The sequence below is a fragment of the Hoplias malabaricus genome, chromosome 9 (genome assembly GCF_029633855.1).
Source record: "Hoplias malabaricus isolate fHopMal1 chromosome 9, fHopMal1.hap1, whole genome shotgun sequence".
Lineage (NCBI taxonomy): Eukaryota > Metazoa > Chordata > Actinopteri > Characiformes > Erythrinidae > Hoplias > Hoplias malabaricus.
The window spans coordinates 24855487-24872210 of record NC_089808.1 but is presented as its reverse complement, the minus strand read 5'-3'; the positions used below and the strand labels follow the sequence as shown (position 1 = coordinate 24872210).

The window sequence follows — 16724 nt, the reverse complement described above, 5'->3', positions numbered from 1 at the left end:
ATGGCTGTAAGTGTGGAGCGAGCGCGCGGGTCAGAGACATCAAGCGCCCAGGACAGAAGAGCAAGATGTGTAGGTTGTAGTGTGCATTGAAGAAACCTCCTTACTCGCTCAAAATATCCACGCTCGCTCGAAATATCCGCGCGGCAATATCCCCGCGCACGTTCAGAAACCTTCTTGCTTACTCGACATATCCGCACATGCGTGCAGAATGGTGGCACAAAAAAAACGACATACACCCACTGACTTTAGCGGGAGAGAAAAAAGCTTGAGTATCGATATTATCGATATTTGGATCGATCCACCCACCTATACTGAACACTGAAGCCCAGTCCTAGATGAAACACACAAGACTCCTGCGTGTCCCATTTTCTTATTGTGCCAATTAAATGTTGTTCATGAGCGCCCTCTATGCTCCTCTACTACAGCATTATATTAAATGGCAACTTTGGCATTGCTAGTGTAGCATATCCTATGATTTATTTAACATAACACACTGCGCATGTGATGTGTTCGGTTGGGTGATGACACCAGTATGTGTCGCCCTTTTGAAATAACACTTACGCCGCTGGTCCATTCCCTACATTTTCCTTTATGGAGAGATATACCACGAGGTTTAATCTCATTTAACACAGAAGGGTTTGTGTGGATCAATCTGTATTGGTTGCATTTTAGCATCCACTGGACATTATGGGAGCAGTCAGTGTACGAGTTCTAAATCGAGGACTTGTGTTTGATTGGCTCCACTAGACATTATGGGAGGAGTCAGTGGGTGTAGTTACAGTGTCTTATTTCTAAAACTGGGCCTTTACCTCAAAGTGAGGGAGACTGAGTTGACCTGATTTTAAAGAAGGATTATATAAAGGTTTGAAGACTGTGACTAATGCAGAAGTACACACCACACAACAGTGTTTTACACAGCAAATAATCAGAGACAGAAATCTAGCTTACCAAAGTCCCTGTTAGCTTTAAGAGTGACACTGTTTACCCAGTCCCAGAGATTCCAGGGTGGAGAGGTCAGGGATCCACCTTTAAACATGCTGTTCAGAACACATTCAGCTACTGTTGTTCCAACATCTGGAAGAAACACAGCTGGATCAGATGCAGTGAGGGTGAAGATGGCAAAGTGTGCGCTGCAGTTAGCACTGATGCTGACCCTGTGGGCCACGGAGGCGCAGGAGTTCATGTCGCCGACTTTGAACATCATTGAAGGACTGGGGAAGCTGAAGGACATGGAGGACAGGCTGAAGACGCTGGAGGAGTCTGTGAGGACACAGAACGGAGTAGTGGAGCAACTCCAGAAAGAGAACGGAGGTAAAGAAACAGTTCCTGACTTAAACTTTAGTGTTTCTAACCGGTTTCTGAACGTGATTCCACCTTAAAACCATTACTCTTGATGCTGTCTGGAATCGGAACGACATACACACAGAGCATGTGTCCTAATGCTTACAAATGTCCCCATTAATTAGTGAATTACAGGCTGTGGACATTAACTTCACTGTATCTCTGTAGCACTGGGCTTTTCCAGTGTTCTCTGGAGTGAAGTAGCTTCATCCAAGACCTGAAAACAAACATATCTGTTACATACGGTTGTGGTAGCGCCAACTGTACATACGTTATGATGCTCACCCAGTTTTTCAGTATTCCCACAACTCCTGTTTTCTTATTGTTGTTATAAACAGATTTGAAGACCCTGGTGGAAACGCTGCAGAAAGAAAAAGAAGGTGAACCAGAATAAATAATAATATCTTTAGAAAGTTGATCACTCTGGAAACAAACAGTATTTTCATTGCTGGAACGAAACCTCGCACCTCGGTTTCTGATGTGATTATTTTATTTACAGTCAGGAAAGTGGCATTTTCTGCATCACTGCTCGCTTCTGGGAACGGAAACATTGGACCCTTCCAAGGGGTGACGTCACCACTCATCTACAAGAGCGTCCACACCAACATTGGCAACGGCTACAACTCAGACACAGGTGAGAACTGAACAGGAGAGTAACTAATGTTAATGTATTGTAAAGTATAGAGCAATGTATGGGAATGCACTGTATTTAATTGTAATCTAATGCATGGTAATGTCCTCTGTATCAGCAGATTAACATATTGTCTTCATAACTTAGTTTCATATGTGTTTCACCCCTGTCTTGGAGCTTTGTTTCTATAAATGCACCTTTAATCACGTACTTTCTTTCCAGGGGTTTTCACCGCTCCGCTGAAAGGAGTGTACTACTTCCGATTTTTCGCTCACAGTCATGGTGGCACCAAAATGGCAGTCAGTTTGTACAAAAACAACACAATGCAGTGTTCTGTGTATGACCATATGCCCGTTACCAACGGGAACGCCGGGAACGGGGTCGTTCTGTCTCTGGATCATGGAGATCGGATCGTCACCAAACTCTGGGAAGACAGCTGGGTCCATGATAATCCTGAACACTTCACCACCTTCGGGGGATTTTTGCTTTTCCCGCTTTAAACTGTGTTTCAGAAATTGTTCAGCACATTAATATCAAATATTTAAATGAGTTATTAAACATGTGTAACCTGGTCGTTTTAGCTTTACTTATTTTTACATCCTGGAATGCTTGGGTTCAGATCGGAACATAACAGAAAATATGGTGTGCAGTGGAGTGGAGGGATTATAGAACAGACTATAGACCAGAGGAGAGTGGAGGAAAAAAAACCTGGGGCAGACAGAGGGAGGAGGCAATTGCTGATCACTGAAGCCCAGTCCTAGATGAAACACACAAGACTCCTGCGTGTCCCATTTTCTTATTGTGCCAATTAAATGTTGTTCATGAGCGCCCTCTATGCTCCTCTACTACAGCATTATATTAAATGGCACCTTTGGCATTGCTAGTGTAGCATATCCTATGATTTATTTAACATAACACACTGCGCATGTGATGTGTTCGGTTGGGTGATGACACCAGTATGTGTCGCCCTTTTGAAATAACACTTACGCCGCTGGTCCATTCCCTACATTTTCCTTTATGGAGAGATATACCACGAGGTTTAATCTCATTTAACACAGAAGGGTTTGTGTGGATCAATCTGTATTGGTTGCATTTTAGCATCCACTGGACATTATGGGAGCAGTCAGTGTACGAGTTCTAAATCGAGGACTTGTGTTTGATTGGCTCCACTAGACATTATGGAAGGAGTCAGTGGGTGTAGTTACAGTGTCTTATTTCTAAAACTGGGCCTTTACCTCAAAGTGAGGGAGACTGAGTTGACCTGATTTTAAAGAAGGATTATATAAAGGTTTGAAGACTGTGACTAATGCAGAAGTACACACCACACAACAGTGTTTTACACAGCAAATAATCAGAGACAGAAATCTAGCTTACCAAAGTCCCTGTTAGCTTTAAGAGTGACACTGTTTACCCAGTCCCAGAGATTCCAGGGTGGAGAGGTCAGGGATCCACCTTTAAACATGCTGTTCAGAGCACATTCAGCTACTGTTGTTCCAACATTTGGAAGAAACACAGCTGGATCAGATGCAGTGAGGGTGAAGATGGCAAAGTGTGCGCTGCAGTTAGCACTGATGCTGACCCTGTGGGCCACGGAGGCGCAGGAGTTCATGTCGCCGACTTTGAACATCATTGAAGAACTGGGGAAGCTGAAGGACATGGAGGACAGGCTGAAGACGCTGGAGGAGTCTGTGAGGACACAGAACGGAGTAGTGGAGCAACTCCAGAAAGAGAACGGAGGTAAAGAAACAGTTCCAGATTAAAATGCTAGTGTTTCTAACATGGTTTTGAATGTGATTCCACCTTAAATCCATCTGTAAACAGACTCTGTTTATTGTATTTATTTATTGTTTTGTAAACAGATCTGAAGTCCACAGTGGAAACGCTGCAGAGAGAAAAAGAAGGTGAACCACAGTAAAGCCAGGAGGTTATCTGTGACATATGGTGTTGGTAGCATCAAGTGTAGATGCAGAGCTAATTATTTTATATTATTCCAGGTATTTTACAGACTCTGTTTATAGTTATTGCTTATTTTAAACAGATCTAGAGAAAGTGGTGGAAACACTGCGGAATGAAAAAGAAGGTGAACCAGAATAAATAATAATAAAATTAAAAAATTTGAAAGCTGCTCCTTTTGATTTCTGAGGTGATTGTCTTATTTACAGTCAGGAAAGTGGCCTTTTCTGCATCGCTGCTCGCTTCTGGGAGCGGACACACCGGACCCCTCCAAAGTGTGACGTCACCACTCATCTACAAGAGCGTCCACACCAACATTGGCAACGGCTACAACTCAGACACAGGTCAGAACTGAACAGGAGGGTTACTAATGTTTCAGATCTTGGGGATGTGAGAAGAGTTGTAAAAACGTGAAGTTTCTCTGAGCTGTGTTTGAAAGATTTTGTGAAAATCAGTGTCACCAGTGGGGGGCAGCAGAGTAGACTTCGCAGTGTTGTCAAATTTGACACCCGAGTCTGTACAGTAGAGACCGGAAGCGGAGACAGACCCGCCCCCTTCCCCACAGAGCGCTCTTAGCATTTAAGGTGGAATGATAATTCCAACAGGGCCACATTGTTGTCGCTGCTCTATTTAAGGTAGAATGAAAATTTCTGCAGGCAACAGAAAACAATTGTTGCCTCATTTAAGGTGACATGGACAGTTCTACCAAGGACATTTGTGCTCCATTTAAGGTGGAGTGGAAAGTCAGCAGAATATACGTTTGGCACCATTTAAGTTAGAATTAAACATTCTACAGGTGACTGAGCACAACTTGTGCACTATTTAAGGTGGAGAGGAAAATTCTGCCAATGCCAGAATGTAACTGCTGCACTTTTTAAGGTGGAGAGTTCTAATAAATGTACTCAATGTCATAAGCCAAGATGCAGATGTAGAGCATGGTACAGAGTTTCTGTTAGTGCAGTAGAACACGATTCGACTGAAAACCCCGGAATTTAACAATTAAACAAAATGATAAATAACAGTATGAATGACTAGGTGTCTGACAACTAATGAACACAAAGGTCTGTGAGAAGGTAGCAGTATAGCAATACAGTAATTAATAAGTATTGTACTGTACTATAATCTATGACATATAAGCTTTAATATACAGTAATGTTCTGTAACATAGTGTATCAGCAGACTTCCATTTCTATAAATGCATCTTTAATCACGCCCTTTCTTTTCAGGGGTTTTCACCGCTCCGCTGAAAGGAGTGTACTACTTCCGATTTTACGCTCATAGTCACGATGGCATCAGAATGGCAGTCAGTTTGTTCAAAAACGACACTGTGCAGTGTTCTGTGTTTTCCTGGAAGCCAGTTTCCAACGGGAATGCAGGAAATGGGGTTGTTCTGGCTCTGGATCAGGGAGATCGGATCTTCACCAAACTCTGGAAGGACAGCTGGGTCTATGACGATCCTGGACGCTTCACCAGCTTCGGGGGATTTTTGCTTTTCCCGCTTTAATCTGTCTCAATTAAAATAAAATATTATAATGAATCAGTAAACACGTATAACCTGATCCTTTTAGTTTCATTTACTCACATCCCTGAATGTTTTACATCCGGATTGATTATAGAATTGTTGGAGAAAATTTGAGGAAACTGGGCGTAGGCATTAGTGCACAGGGCGTGAGGGATTATCACATTTGTAAAGGCACCGTTAACGCTAAATGATTTGGAGCAACATGCTGCCGTCCTGACGTCTTCTTTGGGCAGGAGTTAAACGAGCCCAGACCTGCACCCTCCCCCACAACTTAAAAACAACTGGGGCTTTATGATACAAATACACTGCAACAGAGCCCCAAACTGAAATCCTACAAGAATCAGAAAACAGTTCACTTTCAAACCTACAGCAACTGGTCTCCTCAGTTCCCAAATGCTTAGAGTGTTGTTTAAAAGAAAAGGTGATGCAACACAATGATAAACTCTTATAAATATACCAGAATTTCATTTAAATATATAAACAGATTCCTTCTATAAATCATTGCAATTTCATAACTTCAGGACCAGATTAATGTGAATCTTCCACCCGTAACACCCCTCTCCCCTTGTCATTGGCTTTACTGCAAGCTTTACTGGGAGGGGAACAATCTACCTCTCCACTCCCATACTGAGTCTGTCAAGGATTATAAACATACAGAAGGCAGTGAAGAGGAGCAAAGAAATCCACAGAGACAGAGACAAACATTGTACTATTTTATTGAAATTCTTATGTAGGCTTTATCTGAACTGGAGGGATGTAAAAAACTAAAACAGAAAAAACAAAACAAAAACAAGTAAATATTAACATACATTTTTTTCCCCCAGAATTGAGATGGAAAACAGAACCCAGCCCCCTCCCACAGTTATGAGTCAGGTTTACTACTGTTAAAATAATGCAGTTTCCAAATTCACAGAAACACACAGCATCCTCTTCTCAGGAGAAACACCCACACACTTCCACCTTCGCAGTCAGCGAGGAATAACGGAGAATGGCCAGGAACGACAGGACAAGAGCTCTAAAATGTGTTCGATTGAAGAGGAAAAACTTAAAAACTACTCTGTATATTCTTAAGAGGGAAAAGAGAGGAACACAGCCTGAGAGAGAGACTGCAGTAAAATTACACTGACCTTCATGTGTTTTCTGTTCTCTACATTCTTCCTTTAATGAAAAGAGAATGGAAGAATGTAGAAGAGTGTTTTTAAAGGGGTCTGTGTCTTTGCTCTGGATGTATGTATGTGTGTGTGTGTGTATATATATATATATACATAAGACAGTCTATGGGTCATCTCCGTTGACACTGTCTCCATCGTCCTCTCCTTCCTCGTGCTCCCCCTCTTCCTCCTCTTCTCCTTCCTCTTCCTCGTTCTCTCCTCCATGACTCTTCACCTGAAACAAATAAAAACACCACTCAAAATTCACGACGTCTCCCTACACTATTAAATACATCACTACTGCAGTTAGAGCCCACACTCTACGTTTATCTTGATGGAGAGATAGATGGACAGATAGATCTATGAACATGTATGGTGAAGTTTATTCTGCACACGCTCTGTACTCCATTAACACAAGTGCTTGTGTGGATCAATCTGTATCGGTTGTAGTTTAGAAACCTCTAAATTAAGGGAAGAGTCATCAGTGGACATTTTCCAAGCTGGGAGCTTGTGTCTGATTAGCTCTGCTGGACGTTATGGTATGACTCAGTGGCCAAAATCAGCAGCTTGTGTCTGATTGGCTGTAGATGTTCCTCTTCCTGAGGGCAAGGCTTGAACTGACCCCCCCTCCAGAGCATCTTAAGGGAGAACGGGGTGGTGAAAGGAGGTCCTGCCACTTTGATTAGGATGGTGTCCTCACCTCATCTTCCTCCTCTAGCAGGTCCCCCTCCTCTTCCTCAGAGTCGTTTATTTCCTGCTCCTCCCTCTCTCTCTCCTTCTTGGTGCTGGAGTGCAGCTGGGAGGAGGCTTCTCCTCCATCTGCCTTCGGCACCTTCACGTCTGTAGCAGAGTGAGTGAGAGACAAAAGTAGTTCATTCAAACAGCATCGCTGGTTAAAAGTTGTTTACCTGCCGTGGGTGTGTGTGTGTGTGTGTGTGTGTTACCTGATTTCTTGCTGTGGTCTTTCTCCATACGGTCGAGACTCTCCAGCAGGTAGTCCACCTTGTGTTTGATCTGAGCCAGCTCCCTCTTAATGGTCTGGAGGTCATCTACTTTAACTACAGCACACAAACAAACAAACAGTTACTTCTCCGGTAGAGAAACACATGGGAATACACCAGCATTAAAAGGAACACCATGTAAGATTTCATTTTTGCTCTTGGGGCTCCCCCTTGGTTTACTTAATCTTTACTGCCCTGAAATCCAAGGAGGGGGGGGGGGGGTCCTACCCTCTGCCAACAGTTACATAGTGCAGTTTCTGTAGTGCTGAGCCCAGAGTAGCAACAACAGAGCCTCTTTTCTCCCCATTACAGCTCAGTGGAGCATCACAATAATTTTGAAGCTGTAATTGTAAAGGTACAATATCACACAGTGTTACTTTCAAAGGGAAGCCCTCCCCAGCACTAGGTTGTGGAACAGTGTTCTGTGTTACTGACTGGCTCGGGAGGACGAGGAGCGCTGGCTGCTTTTGGACGAGGATGAGAAGCTGGACTTGGTCCTGCGGCTGCCTCCACTCATGCTGACCCGCGCCCGCTTGGATGGGATCACGGCACGGGAGAGGGGTGGGGGGGGAGGTGGCACGCGGGAGGGGTACGCATACATCCTGAAACAGACGAGAGGGAAGAGGAGATCAGACTGTGGAGCAGACTATCCATCCCTCCAATATCCACCTACTCACTCATTCACACCTCCAATCAGCCCGTTCATCCATCCACCCACATTTCTTTCATCCACCCATCCACTCATCTATGATCCATCCATCTATTTAGAGCTCCACTTCTATCACATCCAATCAACATATCCGTCTACACATCCACCTATCCACTCATCCATGATCCATCCCTCCATCCACTCATCCACCCTAACCCCAGCCCCGTGTGCAGACTAAGAGCTGGAAGCGGTCCTGGATGCAGAGTGACTGAGGAAAACGAAGACGAAGGGAGCCAGGTGTTCTCACCTGTCGTAGTAATCTCTCTGGAAGTCGTAATCGAGCTCAAAGGTGGAACTACTGCAGAACAAGAGCAAGCAGAACATTAAAACCAGCGCAGTTCCAGAGAGACACACTTTAAACACGTGGACAGAAAAAGAACCCACGTCACTGACCTGTACATGTCTCCTGCTGGACGCTTGGTGGTCTTTGACCGGTGGGGTTTGGGTTCTCCTGCCAGGTTAATGTCTGAAAACAGAAAGCAGAGCCCTCAGTGAGGATAGTCCACCGACCAAAAACATCCAGCCTACAGCATCCTGGGGACGACCAACACACACTGTGCAGCAACAGATGAGCTACTGTCCCTGACTCTACATCTACAAGGTGGACCAATGCTAACAGAGTGGACAGAAAGTGGATACAGGGTTTAAATACGAATGATGAATTAAATAAAACACAGGATGTTTTCAGCTCTCATACCCAGGACCTGCCCCACGATCATGCGTCCGTCCTCCCCAGCCACGGCGGCCCTGGCATTCCTCTCGTTTACGTACTGCACGAAGGCGTACCCCTTGTGAACAGAGCACCCCACGATCTTGCCGTATTTGCTGAAGATGGCCTCCACGTCCGCCTTGGTCACCAGCATCGTGTTCAGGTTCCCGATGAAGACCCTCGAGTTCAAAGAGCGGGGGTCCGTCTTATTCGTCACATTGCTTGCCATCAGGAGGCTGCTGGTGGGGGAGCGACTGGACACACACAAACATACACACACACACAGATATTGCCTCTGTTGGACAAAAACCTCTCTGAAGACAAGCATGAAGCTCTTCCACACTGCAGGATTAATGAGTTAGCCCGATAACTTAAACCCAAGGTGAGCTCTTTTCTTACTGGACACATCTGACGTATCTTAAGATCTCTGAAGTTAGTCAGAGAAGTTGAACCCAAAGCCAGGAAGCCTGAGGTTGAGGACAACCCCTCAGTTCACGTATCAGTGAACGGGTTTTGACTTTGGGCTTAAGTTAGCCGGCTAAAGTGGGAAATCCTGGATAGTGGCCTGGTGGTGGAGCCAGTGAGCAAAGGAACAGGGGTTTCCCGATAACGATTAACCTGAGGGGTTTTCCAACAACCCATATTTCAAAGCAAAGAACACGTTTATTAATTTAATTCTATTACACTGGAAAAGAGAATTACATTTATTTCATTTAAATTTATATATTAATAAATAATCTCCTGTACGTCAGTCATGTTTAATTATTTGTTTCACATGAATGAAATTATTTATATTCTAGATTAAAATCAAACATTATAGGCATTTATGCCCAGAACTTAACTAAGGCCCTTCATAGTGAAGAACCCTTCCCCAGTGTCTAACACTAGGAACTACATAATTAAAACTAGTAGATTACATGTGTTATAATTAGGTTTCATACATTTAAAACTAAGTAATTATAATTCAATTTTAAATGTTTTTATATAAAAAGGTGCTGTGGTTGGACTATCATTTGTTTGCGGTAGAACTGCACATGAACCTCAAGAAAAGACGTATTTAGTGAGTTAAGAATGGGTCAGAATGCTCTTAATTTACGATGGAGTTTAAGTACTGTGTTAGTTACAAAGGGTTACTAGAAAAGCTCATAATTTAAATAATGTTCTTAAGTACAGGTTTACCAAGTTTTTTTTTTTTTGTAAACATTTTGGGAAACCCCAAAAAAAAATTTGAAAAGCACAGAGACTTTCCTAGGATTTTAAGAGCCCCTGGGGTTGTCAGATCTTTCAGAAATGAAACCAAAGAATGTAAAATCTGATTATTTATTATTTTAAAAAATGATGGGACGTAAACCAATCCTAAGAAAGTCTTGATCTGTGCATGTAACCGCAGATGATATGCCAGGACGGCACAAGGCTTTTGTGATAGAAAATTAAATAAAGTGAAATAATTCAATACTAAAGGCAATGGATCTTAATGTAAACTGGAGAAAATGCTTTTCTCCCAACACATCACACTTCAAACATAGTAATAAATTTAAAGGTTCAATCAGTTATTAAACAGATCTGCTTTTATTCAACAGGAGGAAATAACACTGATTCAAATAAAATGCCCTCAGGTTTTCAGGGGTATCAGTGAGTCTAATCTTACCCCATTTACCCCCAACAAGCTCCCTAAATATACTAAGGAGAGCTCTGAAATAGTCCGGCTTGAATTCAGCCTGCAACCCAACGGATGCTCATTTATATCCTCATCCGTCTTAACTTTCAGAACAGCACAATTTCACAATAAAGCCCTCCCAACCCAGCTGGACTGCAATGTGCCTTGAGTGTCAGAACCGGGCTGTTTCTCAGGTGCGATAGAGTGCAAACCTGAGTCTTGAGAACACCCTTGGCCCATGGACCTGCAGTGAAGAGCAGAAGGTGAAAACAGAGGGGCAGTGCATGGTGGTTTAGGGGGATAAAAGTGGTGTTAATAACCATCACTCACTCCATAGCGTCTGTCTCTCGCAGTCGTCTGTCTGCCTGTCTGTCTGTCTGTCTGTGGTGTATGGAGGCTGAGAGGGAGGAGGGGGGTCTTGGGCGATTTCAGCCAAAAAACAAAAACAAAATAAAAATAATAAATCCCAGCAGAGCGGCCCCCCTACACTTACTCTGAGACGACAAAAACATACCCCGTTACAACTACACATAGACAATCAATACGTTTATATCCAGGAACACATTAAATACAACACACAGGTATGGCCTAGACAGCATCAGATATTCACTAGGTCAAGGCCCTAGACTGCATTTAGATCGCTCCTAGGTCAAGGCCCTAGACTGCATTTAGATCGCTCCTAGGTCAAGGCCCTAGACTGCATTTAGATAGCTCCTAGGTCAAGGCCCTAGACTGCATTTAGATAGCTCCTAGGTCAAGGCCCTAGACTGCATTTAGATAGCTCCTAGGTCAAGGCCCTAGACTGCATTTAGATCGCTCCTAGGTCAAGGCCCTAGACTGCATTTTGATAGCTCCTAGGTCAAGGCCCTAGACTGCATTTTGATAGCTCCTAGGTCAAGGCCCTAGACTGCATTTTGATAGCTCCTAGGTCTAGGCCCTAGACAGCATTTTGATAGCTCCTAGGTCTAGGCCCTAGACAGCATTTGGATAGCTCCTAGGTCTAGGCCCTAGCCAGCATTTGGATAGCTCCTAGGTCTAGGCCCTAGCCAGCATTTGGATAGCTCCTAGGTCTAGGCCCTAGCCAGCATTTGGATAGCTCCTAGGTTTAGGCCCTAGCCTGCATTTGGATAGCTCCTAGGTTTAGGCCCTAGCCTGCATTTGGATAGCTCCTAGGTTTAGGCCCTAGCCTGCATTTGGATAGCTCCTAGGTTTAGGCCCTAGCCTGCATTTGGATAGCTCCTAGGTTTAGGCCCTAGCCTGCATTTGGATAGCTCCTAGGTTTAGGCCCTAGCCTGCATTTGGATAGCTCCTAGGTTTAGGCCCTAGCCTGCATTTGGATAGCTCCTAGGTTTAGGCCCTAGCCTGCATTTGGATAGCTCCTAGGTTTAGGCCCTAGCCTGCATTTGGATAGCTCCTAAGTTTGGGCCCTAGCCTGCATTTGGATAGCTCCTAAGTTTGGGCCCTAGCCTGCATTTGGATAGCTCCTAGGTTTAGGCCCTAGCCTGCATTTGGATAGCTCCTAGGTTTAGGCCCTAGCCTGCATTTGAATGGCTCCTAGGTTTAGGCCCTAGACTGCATTTGAATAGCTCCTAGGTTTAGGACCTAGACTGCATTTGAATAGCTCCTAGGTTTAGGACCTAGACCGCACTAGATAGCGCCTAGGTTTAGGCCTTCTATTGTATTTGTGTAGCTCCTAGGTTAAGTCCTTAGCCTGCATTTGGGTAGCTCCTAGGTTTAGGCCATAGACTGCATTTGGATAGCTCCTAGGTTTAGGCCCTAGACTGCATTTGGATAGCTCCTAGGTTTAGGCCCTAGACTGCCTTTGAATAGCTCCTAGGTTTAGGACCAAGACCGCACTAGATAGCGCCTAGGTTTAGGCCTTCTATTGCATTTGGGTAGCTCCTAGGTTAAGTCCCTAGACTGCATTTGGGTAGCTCCTAGGTTTAGGCCCTAGACCGCACTTGGATAGCTCCTAGGTTTAGGCCCTAGACTGTGTTTGGGTGGCTCCTAGGTTTCAGCCCTAGACTACATTTGGATAGCTCCTAGGTTTAGGCCCTAGACTGTGTTTGGGTGGCTCCTAGGTTTCAGCCCTAGACTACATTTGGATAGCTCCTAGGTTTAGGCCTTGGACTTCGTTTGATAGTCCCAAGGTTTATAACAGAAAATACAATTGAGAGTTATGGCTCAGAGAGGTTTTGGGCCTTGACAATGCATTAACTTGGGGCTAGTTTATTAGATCAGGACTTATGTTTCAGTTTTGTCTCATTCAGTCTTAGAGTAGAATTAAGGTTAAGGATTTGATTTAGTTTGAGAACAGAACACAATAAAACACTACTTATTTAGTGGTTAAACATTTTCCCTTCATAACACTGAATACTCCCACTAAAATGAAAGCAATTAATGAACATACTTGAATTTCAAACTCTGATGATATCTGATGACGTATGAATTAAAACTTATTCTCAAAGAATCTTTAATACAATGTTGCATTACATTTATTATTTAAATGTTTTCATTTGTGACAAATAAAAGATGCATTTGTCCTTAATATCAGTTCTTAACTTCTTATAGTGTCAATGGAAAATACATGTAATAATCACAATTCCCAGATCTGTGTGTCAACATTAGAATTAAAGATGGTTTTATTTAATTTCATTAGCAGTGAAAAACTATATAAAGAACATGATTTAAAAACATTATTTTGGCAACATCATCGACACAAAATCATTCTGTGCCTGAGAAAACCTATTCGGCAGGGGGTGGTGTGGTTTGCCATGTTGATCACTGAAGGTTGCCTTCACGAATATACTAGGACGCTGATCATGAATAAGGACCGATGACATCTGGTAATGAGATAAGTGAACTACAACAACAGAGACAGGCACATTGTGGAAATATCTTTACCTTTAATATTAGGCATATTTATATTTTTTATGTGATATTCTGCTCATTTCATTATAATATTCTGATTGTTTTATATGTGCAGTATAGAAAACATTTAGAGGATTTACCTATTTATTATAAACTTTGTTAATCATCACATCTCTAAAATGCATTAGTTTTTGACAAATTATTAGTGTAGTGTGTTGGTGCTGATTTACAGGTCAATGTGTGATTATAATGTATGTCTTATGTTTTTAATCCACTTAAGTTAAAGGTGAACTTAGCAATTTCCCCAGTGTGCCTGTCTGTTATTGTAGTTCACCTACAAAGCCACCAGGGATCATGCAACCCCAGTCCTAACAAATGCACCAGTACATTATGTCCTTCATTGACCAAGCAGGTGAATGACAACAACCTGGAGTGCAGTTTTCCAAACAGATCTTCTCAGGCCTAAAAATACTAGTCCTGCTAAAATAACTATGTTTAATCGGGTTCCTAATGATTTTACACACTTTATACTAGTCAGAATACAAAACTAAATCACCTACTGAACCTTTAATTCGTTAGACAATTTCATTAGAACAGCATAAAGAAAAACTAACATCCATGTGTTAAAAATCAGTAATCTCGACAATTCCTGTAAAATAATATGAAAATCTCAAAGTGAAGAAAGATAAAGTACACTCAATCAAACACAAGCAGTGGTTTAAGTTCAAATTAAACCATTTTAATTCAGCTTAAAAGCCAGTATTAAAAGAGTCTTTCCAAAAATAAGCCAAAGAGCCAAAAACGTGTCTAAAGCCGAACAAAAACACCAAATAAGCCGAAAAACGTTGTATATTGATGCTGTGAACAAAATAATTTGTCTTAAAAAAGGGAACTCTTCGTTCCACCTTAAACGGTGCGGCACTTTCATTATGTGGCCTCTGGCGCCATAATGCAACTGCTGCACCATTTAAGGTGGAACGGAGTGTTCTAATAAAATGCTGGCAGCTAATGACCATACTGCAGCTTGATTTATTTCTCAGTCCTGGTTAAAAAAGATAAAATCTTAAAATGGTGAATAAATCTTGGTTATTAAGTCAAAAATTAAGCCACAATTTCGACAATAAACACCGTCCAAAGCCTCGGAAAAAAAACCTTTAAAAAGCCTCCAAAACAAAACCAATCCAGCCTAAAACACTCAACTGGGATCCCAACATCAAAAAAGACAGGATATAAAAAAGTAAAAGGTGTTAAAAAGCTCTAAAACGGACTTAAACCGAAACAAAGGCATTCCTGTAGCCAAAAAGACCCCAAAAATACAGCAAGAGCAAACCAACAGGCAGGGAAAAACGGTGGAAAATGAAAACGAAAAAACAAAAAAAAAAAGTCTTGCGTGAAAAATACTCACCGAAAAGACAAAACGCGAAATATATTCTATTTTTTTTAAGAGAAGGATCTAGAAAACCTTAACCTCTGCAGACCGAGCCTATAGCTAGCTACAACACAGCAGAGCCGCTTAAAATGAACGGAGGGAATACCCGACAAAATAAAAGTCAGTCCTATCTCTCTCTCTCTCTCTCTCTCTCTCTCTCTCTCTCTCTCTCTCTCTCTCTCTCTCTCTCACACTCACACACACACTCTCTCACATATATATATATATATATATGGGTGGCAAAGTGGCGCATCAGTCCCTTCGCATCCCTCAACACCAACAGCTGAATTGCCCTAGGGATAGCTCCTATCTCTAGAGGACGACAGACGACTTTATATCTAGAGTGATGTCTCTGAATTTACGTCTGCAAGGTGGACCGATGAAATTGAAGTGTGGAACAGAGTGGACACAGGGTTTAAAACTCCAGCAGCACTGCTGTGTCTGATCCACTCAATTGTAATTGTAAAACTAGTGTACAAGAAAAAGTGGACAATGAAATATTAGTGTGCAACCCTCTACTTTTTCATTGTATGTTCAAATAAAATATATATTCCTTTGAGATGAACACTTTATTGACGGTTTATTTACTCCATTATTAAATTTACCAATATAATTATAAATGTGTATTTTTAATATTTATTTTAATTTTATACAATCTAATTATTATAATACAAATACTTTATTGCAGAATTTCATCATAACTTATGTATATTGCTTGGATTACTTTAAGAACTTTTTTAAAAGGCTTTTAATCTTTTTACTTCGTTTCCATGGCCAATCCTTGCCACGACCTCTTGTGGCGCAGTGGTTTATTCGTTTTTTTGTTTGTTTTTTTTTTTAAGTTTGAGATGGCTTTTATTTTGTCAGGTTGTCTTTGTTCACTGCAGTGGAGGATGAGGGTAAAATGGCGCAGGGAAATACACACCACCCTTACTGATCTTTTTTTCCGTTTCCCTTTTCCTTCCCCCGTTAATTTATTTCCATTTTCCCCCCTATACCGTCTCAATTTGCCCTTCCGTTCTTTTTCTCCTGCCTTTCCTTCTCTCAATTTCGTTTTCTCTTCTCTTTCTCCTCTTCCAGAATTCTGGAGCTCCATTCAGTACCTCTGGGACAAGTTTATTCTAGAACGAATCATCTAACGTCACGAACTATTCTTGTGGCTGAATGCCATCAGATCCTCACAGCAATGTTCCAACAATAAAGTCCAAAGTCATTACCACAGTGGAAGAAAAACACACTTCCATAATACGTTAAAAAGACAAAACACCTACAAACATTTGGCCTGTAGTGGTCATTTATCACCTTTTGGACTCTGGAGCTTTGCTTTTTATGCACCTTTCATCCTCAAATTAAACAATGCCTCATTCATATCACCACTGTCCAAAGAAAAATATGCATCTCCAAAATAGTACCTTTACAGAAGGAAAAAAAACCTTCTTAACGTTCAATGGAAGTCATTGTAAAACATTTTTATTCAGAGTATTTTTGGAGCTCTCCTATGGGTCCAGTCATCACAAAACTAACCCAACCCAAGCAACGACATGTGACGGCTCGCTTAGAAATGAACTGATTATATGTTAAAGTTTTAAAGGTTCTAATGTAATTTCACTAATATTAAAATTTAAACAAGGGGACAGAGTGTCTTGGTTCTAGAGAAACCAGCATTCTCATAAAAATAGCTGACAGTGGTTCTGAATGGGTCCAGACATCCTCCTCTAAAAAGTTAGAACAGTAAATAGCTTTGGACTCC

At 42.1% G+C, this 16724-nt stretch overlaps 3 protein-coding genes across 6 annotated transcripts; 2 read left to right on the top strand and 1 right to left on the bottom strand.

The window, feature by feature from the left end:
- The first annotated feature begins 1034 nt into the window (after positions 1–1034).
- Positions 1035–2869, top strand: LOC136707440 (cerebellin-1-like). The gene is made up of 4 exons (XM_066681521.1): positions 1035–1311; positions 1680–1721; positions 1841–1975; positions 2195–2869. The coding sequence occupies exons 1-4, from the start codon at positions 1035–1037 to the stop codon at positions 2470–2472; spliced, it is 732 nt and encodes a 243-aa protein (XP_066537618.1). The 3' UTR covers positions 2473–2869.
- Positions 2870–3419: 550 nt separating this feature from the next.
- On the top strand, positions 3420–5468 carry c1ql4l (complement component 1, q subcomponent-like 4 like). The gene is made up of 5 exons (XM_066681523.1): positions 3420–3709; positions 3832–3873; positions 4011–4052; positions 4135–4269; positions 5152–5468. Exons 1-5 carry the CDS (start codon positions 3433–3435, stop codon positions 5427–5429), a joined length of 774 nt encoding a protein of 257 aa, XP_066537620.1. The 5' UTR covers positions 3420–3432; the 3' UTR covers positions 5430–5468.
- A 690-nt stretch (positions 5469–6158) lies between these two features.
- On the bottom strand, positions 6159–15095 carry LOC136707262 (heterogeneous nuclear ribonucleoprotein C). 4 transcript variants are annotated; one of them, XM_066681235.1, is made up of 9 exons: positions 14951–15095; positions 11005–11168; positions 9006–9271; positions 8702–8774; positions 8556–8606; positions 8035–8201; positions 7543–7656; positions 7299–7438; positions 6159–6833 (listed from the first exon to the last, which is right to left on the bottom strand). In XM_066681235.1, exons 2-9 carry the CDS (start codon positions 11007–11009, stop codon positions 6723–6725), a joined length of 927 nt encoding a protein of 308 aa, XP_066537332.1. In that variant the 5' UTR covers positions 11010–11168; positions 14951–15095; the 3' UTR covers positions 6159–6722. The 4 variants fall into 4 exon arrangements, with proteins under 4 accessions (XP_066537332.1, XP_066537336.1, XP_066537334.1 ...); XM_066681239.1 differs by having other exon boundaries at positions 11005–11091; positions 14951–15079; XM_066681237.1 differs by having other exon boundaries at positions 11005–11108; positions 14952–14994.
- Between the last annotated feature and the right edge of the window lie 1629 nt (positions 15096–16724).

What these genes read in the sequence shown, in the direction of transcription:
- LOC136707440 (XM_066681521.1), top strand. Translation starts at nt 1,035, where the DNA reads ATGCTGTTCAGAACACATTCAGCTACTGTTGTTCCAACATCTGGAAGA. An exon ending in GCTGCAGAAAGAAAAAGAAG is followed by an intron (nt 1,722 to 1,840) that starts GTGAACCAGAAT and finishes TTTTATTTACAG; the next exon opens with TCAGGAAAGTGGCATTTTCT. An exon ending in CGGCTACAACTCAGACACAG is followed by an intron (nt 1,976 to 2,194) that starts GTGAGAACTGAA and finishes CTTTCTTTCCAG; the next exon opens with GGGTTTTCACCGCTCCGCTG.
- c1ql4l (XM_066681523.1), top strand. Translation starts at nt 3,433, where the DNA reads ATGCTGTTCAGAGCACATTCAGCTACTGTTGTTCCAACATTTGGAAGA. An exon ending in GCTGCAGAGAGAAAAAGAAG is followed by an intron (nt 3,874 to 4,010) that starts GTGAACCACAGT and finishes TATTTTAAACAG; the next exon opens with ATCTAGAGAAAGTGGTGGAA. An exon ending in CGGCTACAACTCAGACACAG is followed by an intron (nt 4,270 to 5,151) that starts GTCAGAACTGAA and finishes CTTTCTTTTCAG; the next exon opens with GGGTTTTCACCGCTCCGCTG.
- LOC136707262 (XM_066681235.1), bottom strand. An exon ending in CAGAGAGATTACTACGACAG is followed by an intron (nt 8,202 to 8,555) that starts GTGAGAACACCT and finishes CGTCTGTTTCAG; the next exon opens with GATGTATGCGTACCCCTCCC. An exon ending in AGACCACAGCAAGAAATCAG is followed by an intron (nt 7,439 to 7,542) that starts GTAACACACACA and finishes ACTCTGCTACAG; the next exon opens with ACGTGAAGGTGCCGAAGGCA.